This window comes from Ammospiza nelsoni, chromosome 3 (genome assembly GCF_027579445.1).
Source record: "Ammospiza nelsoni isolate bAmmNel1 chromosome 3, bAmmNel1.pri, whole genome shotgun sequence".
NCBI classification, from domain to species: domain Eukaryota; kingdom Metazoa; phylum Chordata; class Aves; order Passeriformes; family Passerellidae; genus Ammospiza; species Ammospiza nelsoni.
Window position 1 is genome coordinate 15523743 of NC_080635.1, and position 23161 is coordinate 15546903.

General features: G+C 38.1%; 1 protein-coding gene across 3 annotated transcripts in view; it reads left to right on the plus strand.

Moving 5' to 3' along the window:
* AFTPH (aftiphilin) overlaps positions 1 to 23161 on the plus strand; it is a 42403-nt gene that overhangs the window by 16122 nt on the left and 3120 nt on the right. Inside the window, exons 3-9 of one of the 3 annotated variants that reach the window (XM_059467625.1) lie at positions 4317 to 4468; positions 4973 to 5099; positions 5419 to 5475; positions 7031 to 7153; positions 13573 to 13633; positions 15261 to 15344; positions 19257 to 19380. In XM_059467625.1, the coding sequence (XP_059323608.1) occupies positions 4317 to 4468; positions 4973 to 5099; positions 5419 to 5475; positions 7031 to 7153; positions 13573 to 13633; positions 15261 to 15344; positions 19257 to 19380 (728 nt within the window). The remainder of the gene's footprint in view (positions 1 to 4316; positions 4469 to 4972; positions 5100 to 5418; positions 5476 to 7030; positions 7154 to 13572; positions 13634 to 15260; positions 15345 to 19256; positions 19381 to 23161) is intronic. The other 2 variants (XM_059467626.1, XR_009418031.1) reach the window with 2 other exon arrangements.

Sequence of the window (23161 nt, forward strand, 5' to 3'; positions counted from 1 at the left end):
TGTGGGGTTTTAGTTAACCATTTAGCTTTGTTTAATGCTTGAGTCCAGAAAGTTTTGAGGGAGTTGATTGGTGTGTTCCCCATGGGGACTTACATCCATTGAAATTGGTTCTTCAGCTCCCTTGTGTCCTATATGGTCATGAAGTTTAGCTCTTAATAAATCCCCAAACCCACCCCCCCAGAATACTCCAAGAACATCAATAAAACTGTCCAAACAAAAACCCCAAATACACCCAGCCCATGCACACACATGGTGAAGGTAGAAGAGTAAATGGCTATTTAGCTCTCACAGGCAAATGTGTTGCTGGAAAATGTGGTTTGGTTGTTAAAAAACCCAGCAAAGGGAGCTTCTCATTTAATCTTTATTTTATTAAAATAGTCATAAAAAGCTGTGCTAGGCACTCTGCAGAACAGTGAGTTCATGATTTAAGTTAAATAAAATCTCAGTGGTTAATAATTTTCTTTTCTTGGCCCCTGAGCTTTGTTCTGTCATTTTTTGAGAACTTTCATTTAGCTTTTGAGTTCCAACCAGAAGCCAGTCATGTTCATATGGACTTTATTCCTTTCCTACTTTATATGTTTAGCATTTTGGATCTTTCACAGGCTCATTTCCATCTCCTTTAATATGTTTTTTCTTTTATTACTTTTCACAAAAGCTTGAATATCTAAACATGCTCAACAATTTAACTATTACACTGGTTTTATTTATTCTTAGATCTTCCAGTGTTGTGTTTGGTAGAGGCAAAGAGCCCAGAGTTTGTGGTGCTTCCTCTGTGGCCTCTTTTCTTGGCAGCAGGATGAGGAGGGTTGAAGGAATGCCTCTGGTTTTGACTCTCCCCTTCTTAAAGCACCTCTGGAGGCTGCCAGAGCAGAGATGCTGTGGGATATAAGAGGTTTCCTCAGGGAAAATAAGGGCTTGTGTTAAAAATGGGGCTGTGCCCTCCAGTGGAAAGGGGAAAGGGTGGAAGGACAAAGTGCCACTCCACTCTTTGAAAGGGAGTTCACCTGGATGAGTTCTTGTGTCTGCTCCACAGCTTAGATGGGACCAGAACCGTGGAAAGAAAGAAGCAAGACTGGCTTTTTTCCACTCTTGCACACAGAGTTCCCCTAAACTTTACCCACAGAAGCCTTACAGCAGTTACATGGTGAAAACTGCCATTTGTGTCCACTGTTTCTGTAGTGGGGCTCAAGTGTGTTGTTTTTATGGCAAATTTTATTATCTCCTCTTTTGATAGCTCTGAAGAAAGGCAGTGCCCTGTCACTGTTGGGTTCATGTGGGGGCACCTGGGGAGGATTTGGTGTGCTGGGTGGTCAGTGAAGAATTGCTGTGTTGAAGGAGTTTTTGGATTCTGTGACCTTGTGGTGGAGAAGAAGAAAAAACAAATTGTGTAAACCAAGTACTTTGGGCTTTCAGCTCTGAGGGATGGATCTTGACCCCTGTTTAATTACCACAGAGATAAATTCTAATCTTGTGGTTATGCTTATTTTTAAAAAGCATCTCTGATACTTTCTTTGGTTCTGGTGGTGATTACCACGTCTTAAGTGTCTGCCAAAATGCATTTACAAAAACTATGAGTCTTTAAATTTATTAATAAATAAATTTACTTATCTATTTATCAGCTGTTTGGAGAATCACAGCTAATGTTTAATGGCAGCTGTAGCCTTTTCACATCTTCTGTAAGTGCCTTCAAGAATTATTCTTCTTGAATGGCCATGCAGAACAATCATGTATCAGATACTTTTAGTGACATGAGAAGTGGACAAAAATTATTGGCTTCTGCCTTTTTTTTTTCCAGAAAGACAGACATGACATTACTTCTGGTCATGTACAGTATTTTCTTGCAGTCTGATTTATGCAACAATAGATTAGAGTTTGTAGGAGGTGGACATTTACACCAGCTTTAAAATCTTGGTAATGCCCTTAATATGCCCTTAATACCTGGAAGCCAAAACAAGTTCAGTTGCTTTGTAATTTCATTACAAAACCAAGTCCAGCTGCTTCCATTGCCACTGTGTGGAGATGTGTGTTTGTGCACTCATCCCTTTGTCCATTTGCACATACAGAATTAATTATTCTGCTTTGCTATGGAAACCATTCTTTGTCATATAGAAATAAGGCCTGAACATTGCTGGGAATTTAGAAAAGATGACAGGAAGTGTAAAGAATGCTATAGTTAAACTGTTCCTGAAATTTTGGCACAATTCTTAAACTCAGATTTGAAATGTGACACTGACTGAGATTCTGCTTGGTTCTTAGAGATGTTCTGTTAGTTCTTTCATTACCTAAGCAAGCATATTTTTAGTCACTAGCATGTTCTCAAATGTTGATCCTTTTCAAGAAATGTGATGCCATTCATCTGCCTCTTGCTTTTCCCTGGGGATTTGTTCTCTTGCTGTATTACAGAAATGAAGTAGGCATCACCTGGTAATGTAAGATAAGGGGAAGTGATATATTGTAGGCAAAGTTAAGATTTGAAATTGAAGCAGAATATGCTTTAGTGTGTTAAAGCATTAGCCTAGAATCTGGAATAGTGTTTAGTTTTACTTCCTAAAAATGTAAGGTGGTGTCTTAGTTCTGGTTAACAAACAGGAAACAGCCTACAAGTATTGCAACTTAGTGTATGGCCAGAATGACTGAGCATTGAGAGATGATTAAAAGAAGAATTGTTTACTGTAGAACATGGCTCATTATGGTCAGAATTTACCAGAGAGGTAATGAAGAAGAAAAGAAAAAAAAAGGGGGGGAGGGTGAGTCAGGTATGCTCTGAATTCAGATCTTTGCACATTGATACATTATGGTTTACAAGTGGCTGTACCTGGTGGCTGTCCCTCTCAGGCATTTCTTTCCCAGGCAGTAAAACTGAAGAGCTGATGCTCTAAGCCAATTCATTTTCCTGTTTTTTGCAGTTAGAGGCTGAACAGACAGAATAGTCTGGACAGACTCCATCCCAGTTCCTGACTCATCATCCCAACTCCAACACAGAATCCAGATATTCTGATAACATGTTTACCTCTGTTATGTTTGGTGATGTACATGATCAGTGAGTTGCTTAGCTGAGATGAGAGACAAGACAAATTTTCAGCTAAAAGTTCAAATAAGAAATGTTGCAGATAATGATTGGAATTGTGAAGCAGATATTTTGCTGCATGAAGGTTTGTCCCAGTTGTATCGATTGGCCTAACTAAAATAGGTAACTTCCTCCTATAGCCTTGCTTTTTTGAACTTTAAATCATCTCAGTTGTAACAAAAACCCTCTGTTTTGAGGCCTATGTGTGTCAATTGAACATTGTTGCTGGAATATGCTGCATCTCCACAGGAGGGCTCTGCTGGCACAGCTAAAACAGCACATGCTGTGGGATGCTCCTGGGATTTCCGCCTACTCTGTTTCTTTTCCATTTCCCCAGTAGAAAAGCAGGTGCTGGAGCTGCTGGATGCTGCCCTGTGTGTGTTGCAGCAGAGCACTGGGAAAGTGGTTGTTGAGGAACACTAAACTAGAAAGATGGAAACACTCCACTGAATGCCAGGCTTCTGTCTTCTTTCCTTAGCAAGAAAAGAGATTCATGTGTTTCTGGCAAAAATGAGTACATTAAAAAAGGCTTTAATTTAATTTTTACATATTTACATCAAGGTATTTTTACCTTTCAAAAAATACCATTGAAATTGATATTTTAATAAATAATAAAAGCTTGATGTTTACCTGTTTTTAATGGGTTGAAAAAAAATTCCATATCATTAGTACATCTGATGTCCAAGACCGGTTAACAGAGGTACAAGAAGCTGAAATCCTGTCTATATGGAAATACTAAAGAGAAAAGAGAAATGTAAGGGAAGAACTTGAAAAGAAGAAAGCATACTATGCTTGTCAGAAAAAACAGAGGGATTTTTTTGGTTTTGTGAGGGCAGGAGGTTGTTTGACTTTTGTTTTGTTTTTCATGTTAGATCCATCTGCCAAGGCCCAGTGCATGCTTTGGAATTAAAATGTCTGGAAACCATTATTTCCAATATATGCTGTTTATATTGCTGAGACATTATCCTTATATAGCCTAAATCTTGTTGTGTGCACTTTCTGGTAATTTCAACCAGAGTGACTTTGGACACTTCTGTTAGAACTCACTTTGCAGAGGGCAAACAGTAAATGTACAGGATCCTGGCCTGTATTTGGTGTTTAAAGAGTCTTGTGGTCCTCTGGCAGTTAATATTTTGTAGTAAGTGAAATCTTGTGTTAGCTAGAAGTTGTTTTCCATCTTGCTGTAATATTGGACTTACCTTTGTAGCAGTTAGCAAAACTTGACATAAATATTTTCTCTTTGGTATAGACAACATTGCTAAGTCGTCTGGAACGAATATTTGAAGTCTGTTTTCCTTCCATTCCTGTTGCTGAAATTGAAGAAGAAATAAGTTCCTTGAATCATTTGCTGGAAGCAGGTGAAAAACAGATAACAACTGAGGAGACCTTAGGAAGTACTGGGTAAGAAACCACAGTGCAACAAATATAAGATGAACTTGAAACACATATGACAGTAATTTAAAAAGAGCTGTTTGCTTCAAGTATTTTGAGAAGCCATTGAGTGAAAATCAGCTATCTCTCAGAATTCTTGTTTTCAGTGACTACATACACCAGGAGTACTTCACTTAGCAACTCAGCAGCCTATCATCTTCTTTTCAGTTATGTCTTTGAATTAACCAAATATGTCTTATTAGTTACACTTGCTATAAATTACTGTATTTATTCATGTAATGATGAAGTCTTAGCTGGCTTTGTCCTGCCTGCCATGGACATAATTTTCCAGTAAGAAGTCTGAACTATAATTGCTCTGAGAACACTGCAGTTTTAGTTCCCCTGGGTATTGTGCTTGGGCATAAATTCAATTGGAATGTATAATAAGTCACTTGCATTAAAAAACAGAATAAATATTGGAGGCTGCTAAGCTCTATTTCTGAATGATAACTTGATTTATGATGGGTTGTGCAGGGAACTGATGGATGTGTGGACAGAGCTGCAGGACATCCACGATGCGTACGGACTGAGATACCAGTGGGGTGGCTCCCACAGCAACAAAAAGCTTCTGTGCTCCCTGGGAATTGACACAAGAAATATTGTGAGTCTGCCAGTAAAACTGCCTTTTTAAATAAGGAAGCTGCTTTATATGTAGAATCAGGTGGAGGTGTTCTGTGTGAGTGCCTTCTCCTAATTGCATCATTGCACAGGACATGGTTGTTCATGACTGACCACCTGGCAACCTTTTATAACCCCTATTAATGTCAAAAGTTGCAAAAATGAGTTTTTAACCATTGTGTTATAAGTAACATAGCATTTATTCTGTGATACTAACCTTATTCAAGTTATGTAGCATTGAAAAACATTTCCATCACTGACATAGAAGAAACTCTTAAGTAAATTCTTTGTTGTTTTATCAGCTCTTTACAGGCAACAAGAAGCAGCCTGTTATAGTACCCATGTATGCAGCCGGACTGGTAAGCTTTTTTTAGTATTATTTTTTGTTATAATTCCAGCAACATCATGTAATTAAATATATTCAATGACATTAAACACCAAGTGTGCTGAAAGATATTTTTGTGAGTACAGTTATGGCTTAGGCATCAGTAGAAATGCTAGAAAAGAATTACCAAATAAATAATTTTCATTATGTGTGCAAGCAGATACTTGATTTTAAGTGAAAGAAGTATTTGGTAAAAACAAGGAGAAGATAAGGGTTGTGATTTTTGCTGGTCTGAGCAGAATAAATGCTCTCTTTTCTAAAAAACCAGAGCATGTATATATATATATATACACAGACAAACACACCTATGTTTTCATATGACCATCCACAAATGGAACAGTAACAAAATACTTTTCTTTGGTTTATATTAGGCTGATTTAATTACGTAGGGTAATTTTATAGAGTGAATTCTGCAGTTTTCTGGTGCATCAAGGTCAGCTTGTGTGCTTCTTTGGATGTTGACATGGTATTCTGATACAGGTAGTTAAAACAACTCTGAGATATTGCTTTTTTCTTCCTGTTTGTGAGCAGGACTATGTTTGCAACACATGCAGTTATTTTTTGCAGCAGATTGTTGTTGCTGATAATTGTCTCCTAAATTTTTTTTATATTTTTGCACACAATAAGCTGGATAGCAGCAGGAGTAGGAGTAAAGTGGCTTGTTGCTTTCTGTTTCCACATTGCTTTCTGTGTTTCTCTGCTGTCCAAAAGAAATTATTGAACTGGTGAATAAATTCAAAGCTCCCCTAATAAAGTGTAGGAACATTTGTGGGACAGTGGATCTTGGCAAGTGACTTTCTGAAAATTGTTTAAAATGCTGTAGTTGCAAATCCCATGCTTTTATTTGGGGGTTTCTCATTTTTCTCATGTGGTTGGCATGTCTCAGTGCAAACTTTGGGCTTTCTGTAGATCTTCTCTCCCTACATTTTTTTCAAGATCAGATTTCAGACATTTTTCATAATACTATCTATATTTTAAATGTTTGCTTAAAATTAAAGTATGAGTTTATTTTCTTAATGCCTCTTAGTGCATTTGTTGCATCTCAGTAATTATCATTCTGAAAACTGATAATTTGGTTTGTTTCTTTTGGATTACTTAATTGTTGAAATGGAATGAATGCAGTTGTACTTTTGTGATGGGTCATTTGATATTTCTGGAATAGTCTACACACAATTGGGAGGAGAAGACATCACCTTATCAAGTAACTGTTTTCTCCAGCTTAAATTACTTCACTGAAAGTTGAAAGCAAGCTCCAGCTCAACACTTGGGTTTTGTTACTAGCTCTAAAATGTTTCTTAGGCCTAAGGACCCACGATGATTTTCCCCTGCTCCATCTCAACACAGTGAAAGTGTCCCAGAGATACATGGTTACCCCCAAGCCCTTAGTTGAGGGTAGTACTACCTAGTAGTGTGTTCTAGTTTTTGGCATCTGCAGTTCTTGAAATGTCTGTAAATGTGTGTGTCTGTGTGTGCAAGTCATTTTTAAAAATCAGATTATTTATTTAGTTGTTTGTTGTTTGTTTATTCAGGGTATGTTAGAACCTACCAAGGAACCTTTGAAACCAATATCTGCAGCAGAAAAAATAGCTTCAATAGGACAGACACCTCCTGTATCACCAGAGATGAACACATGTGCATCTGATCAGTTCCAGGTAAAAAAACAGGGAGAGAAGGGAGAGCAGAGGAAAAGAAAGAATGAGGGAAATAATGGGGTGCATTGTCTCTTTATGTTTAAAATATCTGGATGGTGTATTCAAAGACACCTGTATGTAAAAGGCAGCTATTGGTTGTGCCAGATTGAAGTCCTGCTCTTGGATCTGCTTTTCATGTGTGACTGGGAGTCCCTGTGATGAGGCTGTAGCAGTTGGTGGCCACCATTTCAGAGTCCTGATGATCCTTACTGTTACACAGCAGTTTGCTCTCAAAGGCACTGGGCAGGTAGATAGATTTATATGTAATGTGAGACTCATCTGACCTCTGGCTAGGGTTCTTCATCTTTGCTTATTCTGGAGCTCATTGTTGGAGGTTGTTCTACGTGTTGGTTAGCACTCAGTTTTCTGAATGATGCTATTTACATTTATACTGTTCAGGTTCATTTCCTTTTGCCCTTTCTTACTTCTTCAGAGTATCATGCAAAGCAGCCCAGCTGCCCCAAGAGAGATTTTTGGTGTGGTCATTACAAGCATACATGTCTGACTTTTTGATTGTATGAATTCTCTTGGCCCTTTGTGCCAGATTTATTGAATTATCTGTTACACACAGTTGCTTTACTGGCTTCTCTATCTTTAAAGTCTGATACAAAATTAATTCAGAGGAGTTTGGGAGTGAGCTTTTGAATTTCATGAGTTCTTTGTTGCTGTTGTTTTGATGTAAGGATATTAGAAGAGCACTTGAATGCCATGCATGCTTCAATATGTGTGGTTGTCAACAAGCTAATGGGATATGCAGAGATACTTCATTTTCAGTGTCATTACAGTGATGCTCCGTACATATTCAGACTCAGCTGTGTCCCTCCTTAGTGCAGGTCTTGTTTAATCCACCCAACATTTTCAGGTACCTGCTGTGCTCGTGACTTCTGATTGAAGGCATTCCAGAAAGGATTATTCTTGGGCTACACTTAACCTTAACACTAGGTACTTGTGACTGTAGTGATGTTCTTGCAGTCCTTGTTCTGCCACACTGCAGGGCTCTAAGTGTGACATGCTTATAGCACAGGAGAATTCTTTTTCATTACTGAGCAGCAGTTTGTCAGTGGGCTCAGAGCTCCCATTGTTTTATACAGCAATACACATTTGGTGCTTCCTGTGCTGCTCCTCCTATGCAGTGGAACTGAGCAGCTGAAGTGGATATAGGAAAAGGTAACATCAGTGCAAGCAGTCTGACCGGAAGAAATCTACTGTATGGTAAGAAAGTAGGAACATTTCACAGTCTTTTTGCAGCATTCAAATCACCCTTTTTTACAGAGGAGGAAACATAAATGAAGCCATACACTAAACAGTGTAGATAGCTGAGAGAGCCTGAAGTAACAGCATCTCTGACAAGTGCCATTTTCTCAGTTTTGCTTGACAGTCATAGTGCTGAAAATAAGAACCTCTACTTACCAAAGTCTCTCTTTTTCTGTAATTATGAATTCCTGCTACAGAATTTCCCATTACTTGTCACAGTGGGATAATCTTGACCTACAGCTTGTTCTGATAAGGCCATCTCTGTTCAATAGTTGTGGTCCATGAATACATCTGAGAAGTTTGTGTGCTGTCTGTCTGCACTGTTGGCGTTAGGTTAGCTTTTTCAAAAAGACAAACACTAAAATAAGCTTTTGGGGAAGAAATGGGTTAGGGATTGTAACCATTCAGAATTCTAGGAGGCTACAGTTAGATGACATTCTGAAAGTTTCAGGGCATGAACAATCAATTCTCCACCTCAGAGACCTCCTTTCTTTCTTGGTCTCATCTTCTGTCAATGATTGATGGCTTCTGTGTGCTTTGGGGAAAATCCAGTTTCACGTCACATTGTACAAATGGCTCTTTCAGAATATTCCAGATTGTTGTGGTAATAAGATGATGTGCCCAAGCATTTCATTAGGAGCTCTGCTAGAAACATTGTTAAACTATTCAGTAGAAATACAGGCAGTTTTAGTGGACTCTGAAACTTCTTATTCTAAAATTATTCTTAGTCTGAAACTTCTTATTCTAAGTGCAAGTTATTTAGGTGCAGCAATTCAAATATCTCTTTAGTGTACCTGGTTAATGTGTAATTATTTAGTTAAACTTCTAAATTCCTCCATTTTCAGAATGAAGATTTATCCATATTTTCACAAACTTCAGAATATTGACATTCTCTTTGGAAGGAGAGGCTCTGGTTGATAGATTCATGTTCTTTGCTCAGGGAAAAGTTCTCCTCTGAGGGCTGGCATTTATGGCACTTGTATACAGATCAGTGTCTGTGCATCTGTGTGTATGACTTCCTGCTAAGGGAATAAGACTTTGGAAGACTGATGAGGCAAAAGGAATACTGGAAAGAACACTTGTAGAAACACAGAAATGCCTCCTAAGTGGTTTTGTTGTAGGCAAACAGACAAAACCATGCAGAGATTTAAATTGGAGAACTTCAGAACTAATAGAATGAGGTAAAAAACAGCAAATGAGCTGCAATGTCTCTTCCTAGTTATGACATAAACTCTGAATGTTTTGCCTTCATTCCCTCCAGTGGGTCTGACTGAGTTAGGCTGGGGAAATAGAGTGGACAAATTTCCATCTGAGCCATTTAAGCTATAGGGACAAGGGTTTTGAAATTGAGTTCTCAAGCAAGTCACTGGATTGTCACATTAGTTTGTTGTATAAAGATGATTTTTGTAGAGTCATTCTCTTTTATATTTGAAGGTAGAATCTAAATTCTTCTTTGATCTGTTGTTTATCTTGACAATTGAGGGGTTTATTTCTCTGTTCCTCTGTGCTCATAACTGTAAGGCAGTAAACAGAATATAAAATAATCCCCTGATTACTGTTGCCTTGATCTAAGCATGGTGTCTCGAAGACTTCACAGGGCTGAGGTAAAAGGCTTTGTAAAGGCACATCAGGTGTAAGGAGTGGCTGGTGGAATAGGCACCCTTTGATTGTGAGACCCTAGACAGGTGCCTTTCTCTTCTTTTTAGTGCAGCTCTAGTGGGCTTCTAAATCACAGCCAAGTCTTCAGGCAGTGCATGCAAATTACATTCCAGTGTTTGTCTAAAGGGTTGCTGTCTGGACTTAGTGATGACTGCTTTCTCTTGGTTTGGTACTGTTTTCTGGTTAATGTTGTTTTAAAGTTTATTTATCTGCTTCTCTTTGGATATTTTGAAGAAAGTTGTCCAGATATTTCTGCTCTTCTGCTATTGCTTCAAAGCATTCTCTTCTCTCTGTTTGGGACTATGTTTCTTTTGAGGGTTACCTGCCAAATTTTACTTAGTAAGTTTTTATTGGAATAAAAATCTGCAGTGACCCAGACCTTTGTAGAAGAAAATTACCAGTGCTTCTTTTCTGCAGGTGCCCATTACAGCACATCTGCTTGCATGTAAGCCACTGAATTAGGGATCAGGTTATAATAGAAATATACATCTTACACTTGGTGGCTATTAGGGACTAAACCTTAATTAAACCCCACGGGGTGACAGTCTCTAAAAACACTTTTAATTACATAAGAGACCATCAGGACTTCTAACAATGACAGATGCAAACTACCATATTATTGGCCACCAGCCAAAGGCTCCATCAGGAACTGCTCTCCAGTTATACGTGTGAGAAAGATCCAAGAGTGTGAGAGTGTGTGTGGCTTTGTTGACAGAGTAAGGAAGAAGGATTTGCAGGTAAGAGATGCTGCAGAACTTGCTGTTCTCTCAGATGTGACAGCTGTGTAAAGGGGTTGTCTGAAAAGAGCAGTTTTCAGAACTGATAAAATTTTGCCAAGGAATACACACAAGGAAATGTATGAATTACTTGCATGTAAAGCTTTTTCTGGAATGTGTATGATGCTCATTTTTGGGATCCATCTGAATATTGACATTATATTTGTATTACAAGTCCTTTTATTCTTTTTGCCCAGCTTTAAGACAGCAAAATGCTTCTTTTTATTTATTTTGTTTAATTTTCCTTGAGTAATTATTGGCACATACACAAACATTTACATTTTACTCTTTTGGATTATGAGAGCTCTTACATAATACATTCTAAAATTACTGTGTGAGAACATCTCTCACTTGCATCAAAGTGAAATATGATGCAGTAAAACAGGCAGGCATTTTAATTTCCTCTTTCTTACTTCTTTTTAACATTCAGAGTAGTACTCTGACAGCTGAGTGTACTTTTTCATTTCTGTACTGTGTCCTGTAATCTAAGATGGAGGCCTTGAGGAGTGAAAGCAATGTGCTCCATTTCTCAATATTCTCATAGATTGGGCACTTTTCCTTAAAGCATGTTACTAAAATAATAATTGCAGTAACAAAACAACCTCACAGTTTCAGAAAGGCTGAACATTGTATTCCCATTTGCTGAGTATATTCCCACTGGCTGATGTTTCAGTGCCTGTGTTCAGGTGTTTCTTAGGGCTGAAGTAGCAAGAAACAGAAAACTTTCAGTTTAATTTTGCTTTTTCCCCTGCCTTTTCCTTTCACTTGGTTTGCTACTGTATAGACTGGGACTTGCCAGCATCTGTGTAGGTGAGGGCTGCTTTTGCAAAGTACTTGAAGTCAGCAGGGTGGCCTCACCCCACAGAGCAGACTAATATATTTGGTGTATTCTTATTGATTTGGAGTCAGACTCATTTTTTCCCATTTTAGGAAGAATTCATCACATCCTTTGTCCTTTCCTTGTCAAATCTGAGAGTCAGGCCATCATTAAAGGCAAACACTTTGCAAACCATTGCTGCCACTTTTTCCATGCAGCTCTGTCAGTCATCAGTCCTGACTCAGGCCTTTGACACAAAATCAACTGGGTGTTTTCCTCAGTAAGAGCTGGTAGGAAGCCACTTTATTTCAATTTGAGTTCATTTTGCTCAGAGCAGAAAGCTGCTAAATTGTTATACTCACTGCCCTTCTCTTTTCCTACAAACTCCTTTTAATGTTAATATATTTTACATGTGACAAAGTTTAAACAAGCTACTGATAATGGTGATCATTACTTCATCAGGTGGAGCTTCCACACTGCTGGCATTATATCTACATGCAAATCATTTCATAAGACCATTCCCAAAGCAAAGTAAAAAGTGAAGAATCAGTTTATTAACCTCCATGGAGAGAATACTGTTCAAGCTGTGCTCAGTGCTGAAAGTATTTTTAAGGCATTAGATAGTAAATGTCTTGCTTAGAAAAATCTTTCCTATAAATAAATACAGAAATCTCCAGCTCCCTTTGTTTTGCTTCCTGCAAAGGTCTCGCACTGAGGAAATTTACAGTGAGCTTAATTGTGCTACAAAGCTACCTCAGGTTGCTGCAGCCTCAATTAGTGAATCTGCATTTTTCTTCAGTGTCGGATGGTTGGAATCTTTAAAATTAAAAATGAAGGCTGATTTTCTACAAAAGCAAAGAGAAAGTATGGCTCAGCCACTGGAAGCTTAACAAGTACTGATGTGTTTTAAAGAACATTGCTGAGAAAATCCATTGTTTTTCTTCCATACTGTGATTGTTTCTTTAGAAGTTGAGGGCACATCCTTTCCCAGTGCCTCATGACAGTTGGCTTCACTGGGGAGAGAGCAGAGTGTAATGCAGAAAGAAGTAGAAAGGTTCAGCTTCTTTCAGACATTTCTGCTACTGTCCCATCAGTTTGTGTCCTGGGAGTACAGGAAGACAGTGCTTGCAACTCACACTGCCCCTGTAGAGCATGGTCCCTGCTGCTTGCTTGTGTCCAAAAGGCTTAACAAGAGGAAATCAAAAGGCAAGGATGGGCTCCCAGGAGGAGTCAGTGTTTCCAATCTCCTCTTGTTCAAGCATTGCTGCCCATGGTTTGTATATAGATCAGGATTAATTAACTGTGAAAGGATAATAACTCACAGGACTTGTATTTTTAAAGGGGGTGGAGTGGAGAGGGTGTTGATACTTTGTCCCTCATGTGTGGAGATTGTGTTTCTTAAGAGCAAAACAAACCAAAAGAATGATTGGTTGTTTGATGATAAATGATATATATGATCAAGACAAAGAATGGATGCACAGACAGCTTTCACTGTTCTGAATTTGCCCTGTAATTGTGTATACATAACTATTTATGCTAAGTGCCTCATCTTCCATGAAAGTAATAGTTTAATTTTCAATGTTGCCTTAAGGTTTGTTATTCAATTCATGTTTTAGTTAATTTGCAAATCCTGCTTGAGTTAGAAGTTACTTAATCTGTGCTGATCAGAATTTAATGGACTTCCTGTGGTAGAGGAAATCTACTTTGAATCTGTAGTGCATATTATGGAAAGACACACCTCCCAAAAGTTGGGGCTTGATCATTTAGTTGTCTTTTTTAGTGTTTAGACGCTAAAGAATCTGTTGTTTGAACTGCTTTGCATTGTTGTAACCTGAACTGACTATAAAATCTGATTTCTGACTTTTCAACTCTAGGAATCTCTACCACCTGTCCAGTTTGACTGGAGTAGCAGTGGCCTTACTAACCCTTTAGATGGTACGTCTCTCCGTAGAGCCTCTAGCACCAGAGCTAGAGATAAGAAAGCTACAAAGTTCAGACAAACATCTATCTGCTGATTATTTTTTTAAGATATATACACACACACATATATAAAAATATATATATTACTTATTTCTTACTCCTAACTTTGGAAATTCAGGCTTTCTTTCTGATTTACAGTTCCCCTGTGTGAAGTATTACATAGTTTGAAAAATACAAGTTAAGTATTATTTTAGATTCCTGCCATATGCTAGTGACACAGTGGCAATATTAACACTTCATTACGTATAACTGCAGATTATAATGAAACTCTGAACAAATGAGCATTTTAGGTTGATGAGTTTTACTTCCTAAAAGTATTTTTCACCAGTCAGCTATCTCTTTAGACATCCTCTAAATGACAAACTTCTGTAAAGTGGCTACTTCAAAGCACAATATTTTAACCACAAACTGTTTGGAAAATGTACACTTCCTGAGCTGAAAGTTTTCAGATTTAAAGATAATTTTATATTTCAAAAATGTGACTTCATTCATTATCACTTTTGCTTACACTAAAGAGCTAATTATAGCTATTATATTAAAGAGGTAGCTACAAACTTATTTGTATCTGTAAATGTATATAGTTATCACCTAAAAGACCCTTCACCTATGTCTATTTTAATAGCAAAGTGAGTTGTGCCACTGCCTCTAGTGTCAGAAATGTAAGTGCATGCAGAGGAAATAAAACAAGTTCTGGAAACTTGTTTGACTGACAGACTAGAAACCTATTAAGAAACTCCTTTACAAGGAGCCTTCTGACAGCAACTGATTGATGACACAAGTTCAAAGGCAGGCTCAGATAAAGTGCATCTCTTACTGCACTGGTGTTGCCACACTGTGTTGTTGCAGAATGTGTGGGGTGTAAGAGTTTGGATAGCAATATCATGGTGCTGAAGGAAAGCCTGGATGGACCCTTTTGCTGTTGTCTGGTGTCTTACTACTTCAGTCAATCATCATGCTTTCTTTTAACAAACAACTTTAAAATGTATCTTGGTTTGATTTCTGTTTTAGTGCTAAAGGGGAACAGTATAATTTGCCAGTGAGGAGCTGGACATAAGAGTGGCCTTTGTTACCTAGTGGTCACACTGCTTTAAGATAATGATAATTTATAGCTTAAAGCTGCTAAATAAAATTTTGAATTTTTTTTTCTTTTTGTTCTTTGCTAAGTTTTCCTGATGAAAGAATGGCTTTCAATTTCAGTAAGGGGAGAAAAAGCCCATTATATTTTAACTGTCAATTGACTTATATATTGTTTCCCTTTAACTGATCACATCTCTCTCTCTGGGTCGTGCTGGTTCTCTTTCATTTTTAGATCGAAATAAATATTTATATTTTAAAGTTACTAGTGTTGATTTCCTTGCTGCATTGTACATGAGGAAATGTGCATTGAATTAAGTTGTTAACATTTTAGAAGGTACAAACTAATACTGTAAGCATTGTTTTCATGTCAATTTTTAAATTGCGTACTGAGTACTAATTATAACTTGCATGTTCAAGTGTGTGTCTTACCCCTTTTTACACATAAACCCCTCCCTTGGCTTACCTTCTATATGGCTGCCTACCAACACGGTCACTGAATTTCAAGCTAGTGGAGGTTCCACTCTTCTGAACCTTGATTTCTTTGGGCCCGTGGATGACAGTAGCTCTAGCAGCACCACCACAATCCCAGGTCAGCAGAGTGTTCAAACCACAACTGTTACGAATATAACGACTTACTAAAAGCATGAGCACATCACTTGACTTTCCTACAAACAAGGAGAAGTTTTACATTGCATTTCTCTAAAATGTCTCTCTACTGCGTTTTTCCTTTAATCTGTGTTCTGTTTTCTGATGTTTTGTATCGAGTACGAAGTATTTAAAAGGTACTGTCAGCTCTGTATTTGTCACCTGCTGAAGGAATGAATGGCTTTTATGCTCTTGCAAATAAGATGTTAAAACACTTGTTTCAAATGAGAAATTCCAGAAGTTAACTCTTCTAAGCACTTAAGGAAATTTGAAAAATGGTGTAGATGTGGCAATTCCCAAAAGATGAGGCTTGCTCTCTTCTCTGAGTGCCTCCAAATTACAGGATTATGACGATGTTTGGAAGCCATGTGTGAATATAAATTTATCAACCTTGATACGTGATAGCTCAGGAGGTCATGGGCTACTACCAATAATACAGTGAAAAAGGTGTTTTAACAGCCTTTATAATAGAAAAGAAGGATAGTTGCATGTTTGTGGGGTATTAGAAGTTCATGAATGTTAATTTTGAACCCAAAGCATTTTATCTGCAACTTACTCCCTTAAAAAGGAGAGGAAAACACCACTCTCTCCCTGAATAATGTGTGAAAGTAATTTAATTCATTTTTCACATGGTTTTTATATGCTCTGAGTATTTTGCACGAGCTTGTGAAAACCTACACTTTGAATAAATTCCTGCAGGAATTTCAGGGAACACTGGGGATTTTTTCTAGTGCATAGGTTAAATTGATAATGCAAGTACTCCTTCAATACAATGCCTGAAGCCATGATAATCAATTTAGTCACAGGAAAGATATTTTTCCTCTTAGTGATTTTAATTTTTAAAACCTGTTCATAAGATGTTTGGGGTCCTCCCATATTTCAAACAAATTATTATAATTATTATGGTATTTTTTCTTTTTAGAAACACGCTTTTTTAGTTTTAAAATCTAATCACTGAAAGCAATTTTATGGCATGGCAATCTAAATGACTTTTTATTCCACCCTTGAGAAATACCATTATCAGATGAAAGAGGGCAGATTTGTCATGGAAGTGACAGCTAACAAAAGGTGCTTGAGTCCTACAGGTTTTTTTGTAAGTGTGTGCCAAGTCCACTGCCACAAGTCACCAGTGCCCATTACACCTATTATTGCTTGTGTAGTTGGGTACGTGCATTATTGCTTGTGCAGAAGGAGTGCACACTGGAAGGTGTTACTGGAGGAATACTCTGTTGGTCTTTTATTGCATTTTATTTTTTATGTTGTTGTTTCATCAAGTTACAGGTATCATCTTCTATGGTATGCCCTATAGTGCCTTTTTTTTTTCCCCTTCATTTCTTTTGGTTTGGCTTTGGGTTTTTTTTTCTTACTGACTTGTTTCTGGGAAAGTCATTTGTTTCATGGCTTGCAGCTCGTGTGTTTGTGTGTGTGTTTAGGAGCTTTGTGTGGGGTTTGGTTGGCTAACTTTCCTTCAATATCTCATTAAGGTTTTGCAGTGGTTTACTTAAATACTCTCTCATCATCTGAATAAAGTGGAGAATATGCAACTCTTAAAAAATACATAAAATAAATGAAAGACAAATTGCTAGATTTTTTTTTTTTTTTTGCTTAAGGAAGATACTTTTTTCAGTAGAAGTTTATTCTTTCTTTGGATATTTAGTTTTACTTGCTATAGATTGACATGGAATTCTTCTCAGTGTGATTTCATCAGTACTCAAAATAACTTTTTAATAAAAATTTTCATTCCACATTATGAATAGGGAGTTACTCATTTCTTATATTTTCCCACAGATTTAGTGTATTGTTTTATTTTTCATGTTAGTAGTTTAATATAAATGCAGCTGAGTAAGAGGTGCCTAAAGAGCAATAAATTGAGCAGTGACATCCCAAGACAGGACTGTAAATGGCAATATCTAAATGATGTAACTTCCAAGGTTGCATTTAATGTTTGTTGCAGAGTTGCATGTCAAAGGGCTCCTTCCTTCAATTAGCTTTCCAATTTGTACCTTAATGGGATCTCGCAGGCTTCTGCAAGTCAAAGTGTATTTCTTCAAGGCTTCCTCTCCCTGATTGAAAGTGGATATTTTATGGAATATTCAGGCTTTTTCCTATTTCTAAGTTCTGTAAACATCTGACATTTCTAGAAGTCTTGGTATACCGGTCTCAGGATAGTACATATTTTGATATTTTGCATGGAACTGGATCAAATCAATTGTGAAAATCCAGATATAAAAAACCATGTGTGTTAAAAGGACAGCTGATTAATTTCTAATCAACTCATACTATGTGAAACAAATCTTCCACATCCTGCAACTTAACCAGATGATTTTCTTTATTTCACATTTTGGTCAGCTAAGTTTCCTCACAATAAAAGAAGAATTAACTTGTCCCAAAAGGATAAATGGTCAAGACACTGCTTGTGGAGAGCTCATGCAAAGCAGGTTTGGGGATGATTAACATCATCTCTTAGCACTCACAGTGCTGCAGTTACTGGTGGTAAAGGCAGGACAATAGGCACTGTCATTTATTTCTGGTAATCTTTTGGTGTTTCAGGAATACTTCTAAAAGCATCTTGATCCTGAGAATTAAACTGGATACAATCATCAGCAAACATTAATAAATGCTGGTTTTGTATCTGGGAGCTGCACAGGAGCACCAGGTCCCAGTATTTGCAGTGTTTGTTCTGCAGTAGAGTGAAATGCTTTTGTGTTGTCCACACCAACAGGCACAAGTGTGACACCTGTTTAGCTCAGAGGTGTCTCTGAATAAACACAGTGCTTATGAACAGAAATTCTGTGCTGTCTTTGAAAAACACCTTGTGAATGGCACATATGCACGCTTCATGAAACCTCTGAAGCATAAAATATCTGAAACTGTAACTAGGGAAGTATCAGCAATTTCAAATGCAACAGAACTTGCTGTAACAGTCTTTCCTCTTGATTTATTTTGGTAATTCCAATTCCTAGAAGGTTTTTAAGAAATAGTATGTAATATTTAAAAATCCTAGAGGTGCTTCCTACTGAGATGTGATGCTTGATACTAAACAGATAGAATTTAGCTCATACATATATATTTTTTGCATATAGCTTTCCATTGTTTGCAGTGTTTTCAGAATGACCTCTGCTGCTAAAATTTGAAATCCATTTTCAGCAAAAGTGATGTCAAAATTCAGCATCTGACCTCAGATAACTGAAGCTAGAAATTCAAGGCTGAAACATTCGGATTCTTAATGCCATTAGAAATACTTAGGAATAGTTGAAAGTTGAAAAGGGAGCATAGACTAAAAGTTTTGGTGGTCCTGTGCATATTAATATGTAACTTTTTTTTAATGCCATTCCACTTCTGTGTTTCATAAAAGCTTCTTTTCCTCACTTAAAATTTTAAGACAACCCCTAGGGAAAAGCCAGATGCTAAATGCACTCTATTGCATGCCAGTGTTGTTTGTAATCTCTAGGTGAAGAGTTGGTCCCTGTTAACATGCAGTGTTCTTTTAATACAGGCAGTTGAGTTGAAATAATTGAAACAATCTATTTTTGACACAGCTGACATTTTTATAGAGGTTTCACTCTGAAAAGTCAGACTGTTGTTTTTTTTTTTTACTCACAGACTGAGACCTCGTATGCCAGACTTGATCCAAGGCATGTGTTTTCTACTACAGCTGAAAAAGCTGCTGAAAAAAGATGGGGAGAGAGGATGATGCTTCAGAAACACAAACATGTTCTGTCATGTTCTTTTCATGTATCTTCCAATTATAAATGATTCAGATGTTTACAGAAAGCAGTCTCTAGCAAGTTGGTCTGTGACTAATTATGACTTGACTTGCCTCCAACCATCACTGATTGTTGTTTTATACTATAAGGTGTGGATCCTGAGCTGTATGAATTGACAACCTCAAAACTGGAAACTTCCAATGCAAGCAGCAGAGTGACTGATGCTTTTGCAAGGCTCATGTCCACAGTGGAGAAGGCAAGCACGTCCACAAGGTAAATGCTCTTCATTGCACATTATTCTTCTGTTTCTAAGGGGGGTGTGAAATGTGAGGTGTGAATGTGTGTGCAGTTTTAGGGCAGAAGCTCCTGAATGATCAAAAGGCTTTAGATTTTAAATCTGAAGTTCATTGTACTGTAGTTCCTATTTCAAATTATCTCAGAAGTCTAAAATGAGATGGGTAAGAGTTTATGAGCTGAAGGAAAAAGATCACCAGGACCTATGCTGAAAAGGTAGAGCCAAAGACTGAACTGGAGGAAGCAACTTTCTGAACATCAGAGCTCAGAGTGGCTCCTGAGAGTGGCAGGGTAAACTGAATCGGCTCAGTGACCTAGGGCTGACCCAGGAGACTCTCCTTGGTTGGTCTCTGTGTAATTTATAAATACAGAATGCTGCACAAGTTAAATGATAACAGACTAATAATTATGACTATATTTGTCCCTTCACAAATATTCCTAACACCTGTCAAAACTTCAGTGAGCAAACATCAGTTTAATTTTGCTGTTGCACCTTGAGAATTGAATGTGTAGTTGGTTTAGGGTGTCACTTCTGCCTCAGTGGAGCACACATGAAGTAGTTTTGTGCCTTTTTTATAGGTAGCATCTGTAGAAAGGCTTTAGACATCAAATGGCTTGCTTGAAGTCTGGGCTTTGATTTGGTCCAGAATCATCTCTCTATTTACAAGCTTGTATTCTTTGGGTTTATTTCTTTATGTGTGTCTTAGCAGTAGGGTCCTAGACTGTCTTAACATATAACTAATGCCTGTGCCCTTTAAAAGAAATGCTGAGGAGTCTTTACCAGGTAAAACATTGGCTTTTTGGAAATGTATGCCTCAACATGCAACAAGTGCATGATAACATATCTTCACTCCCCAGTGAGCCTTAGGGTTTATTCAGCACTCTTGAAGTGGATGTGTTTTCATGCAGCAGCCCTTAGGAGGAGGCACAGTCATGGTGGGGTGGAGCTGGCTTGTTTAAAATGACTAATTTGTAATTTTCAAGAGTTCTTGTCAAACATGCTCTTTTACTAAGAAAACGATCTTCCCAGTTTTCCTGCAGTGATAATTCTGAAAGTGAGCATGAAATCAACCAGCCATGAAATTTCAAGGGAGAACCAGTAGAGGGAACTCCCCACTTCCATGCTGATTTTTGGGTCTTCTGGATTGCTTCTTTTTCTATCCATGGAGTGCACATGCTCTTCCTGGAGATACTGTAGTGGAAGTTTGGCTTTCAGGAATTAGAAAACATAGTTACAGTTGAAATACTTTTGTATTATATTCTAAGCTTAATTTAAAAGTAACCACAGCAGGACATGCAAACTCTAAATGTATCTTTGTTGTATCTGCACTCTTAGATTTGTACCTTGCTTTAAGATGTCTTAGCTTTTTGTTTACAAAGGAACTTTGCTTAAGTAAGTGTTGACCCTCATTTTTCTGTACTGTTTTTTTGATATGAGGGGTTTGGTTTTTTCCTGAGTGCTTCCACAATGCACTTGAAATCTCTTACTTGTGCTCTTAAAGCTCTTTATCCAAATGTCAGAGCTCTTCCCCTGTTCTGGAGAGCATTGCTTGCCAGCAGGAACTAGTTCTAGATCTGTGATGTAGCATTATACCAGGCTGACACCTCAGACTTGGAGGCTAAGTTCAGACACACACAAGGATTTGCTGTTTTCATGGTTTAATACATTTTGTATGTTCTTATCAACTCCTAATTAAAAAAAAAAAAAAAAAGTGCTTTTACTTCTTGATTTCATGCTCCCCAAAAGAAAAACAGTCTGTTTTTTCAGGCCAGAAGCCTTCTGTAAAATAAGAAGGTACAGCCTCAGCAGTATGCCAACTAGTGTGGCACAATGTTAGCTTTTTGTAATAAATTTGTTTTTCTTTTCAGTTTTATAAATTCTTTTGTAATGAACTGGAGGCTTTAAAGTAGGAGTGGCTGGGTACAGCCAGGTCAGTGAGAATGAGGTTCATGCACCAGCCTGGAAATGTTAACTATTAGACATCAATGATAACTAACTGAGGAAGACAAAATCAGTGGATTGGGATCACTTTGATGGCAACTTCAGTACTACTGAGGCTATCCCATGTCTGTTGGCTGAACTCAGGATCTTTAGGGTAAAGTTTAGAGTGGAAATACCACTGTTCAGCTGTGGGATGCCATGTGGAGAGTTGTCTTTGTCTAAAGTAGCCCTGTCTTTGGTTGCAAAGCCATCTCTTGAACCAGAAAGTCTGTTTCTCAGCAGGAAAGTATTGGGAGAGGAAGGAAACTTCCTCCTCAGCTTGAGCCTGAAACTTTGACAGCAGCAATAAATGTTGAAGGTCAGGGATCCAGAGCAGCATTCCGCAGAGTCTCCAGCCTTGCCTAGTTCCATAGAATTGGCAGAGATCAAAAGTTTATCTGCTGTCTTTTTGAAGGAAAGCAGAGCACTGATACCTTTCCAAGAAATGGCCAAAACCCTCATTTAAACTGGAAATACTCCTTGGGGATGATGTTGGATGGAGCAGGCTAACTCTTAATTACAGAGTGTTTTTAAAGTGCATTTCTCTAATCAGCTCATTGTTGCTGATAAAGCCTGGCCTTGCTGGTGCTATCCTAAAAACCCTTTGCAAACATGAGAGGTGACTGAAGCCCTGAAAGACTTGAATGCTGCAGGAAGGGGTTGGAATGCAAAACAGAACAGTGACATGCAAGTGATGGACGGACAAAGCATTCCCTCTTTCTTGCCTGATTTTCTTCCAGCAACTTTCCTGCCTGTAAGTCTGGTTCATTTCTTGTGGCTTGGTGTTAACATGCCTTTGAAAAGGAAATTTAGTGCCTACAGACAGAGAGGCTGGTACAAATGCTTGGGTAGGGGTATATCCCTCCTGTCCTTCTTGGGAGGGAATGTAACCTAGTGGGGCAAAGTGTGCTGTAGAGGATTATTTTGAAACCTCAGTGAGGCAGAGAGTTTGTTTTGATCCAGGGATGGATCCTTACATGGTTTTGTAATCAAAAGTTCTGATCCCAAAGCAGATGGAAACAGGAGACAGTACACTCACTCAGGTGTCTGTTCTTTGAGCCATGGCACCTAGAAATGAGGAGTGCTTGAGCAGGAGAAGCTCTGCAAGACTCCTCTCCACTGATCAGGGCTCAGGAAAAGATTCTCTTGGCAATGGGAAATCTTCAGCAAAAGTGGTGCCTGAAGTTAATGCACAGTCACTTCTCTTGCCTCTATTAATGGACATCACAGTTAATGGGAAATTTGCTATCTTTAATAGGTAAAACCTGTCTGCAGTGATGATGCTACTTTGTCTTTTAAAATTAGAGTTAGTGAGTAACTCTTTAGGGTTGTCCTGGTGATACTTGCTGCCAGAAGTGTTGGTTGTTACCCAGAAAGGGTACTTGTAGTGTCCAGTTTTGTTGTATTGCCTCTCTCCACTGAGGAATGGAGAATTTTGGCCATCTCATCCCTTTCTGCACTGAGGTGATTTCAGAAAAGGGTTTGAGTCTCATTACCAAGTGATTGTATCTGTAGTTCTGTCTTGGTCACAGTTAAGCAGTGGTTGCTGTTAGTTAGTGTTTTAGTGCAGTTAGTGTTAGTTAGTGTATGTTAGTGCATTAGCCTCTCCTGCTTTAGAGATACTTTTTACATTGCATTGGAGTGGATAAGTTATTGCAAAGGGGAGTGTTCCAGCCAGAAGGGGAGCAGTGGGTAACTGGGTGGGATGGACCCCTTCCTGGTGTGCCTGTTCTGCAGAGAGCAGCTGGCACAGCAGCAGTGGTGGCACTGTGCTGTGAC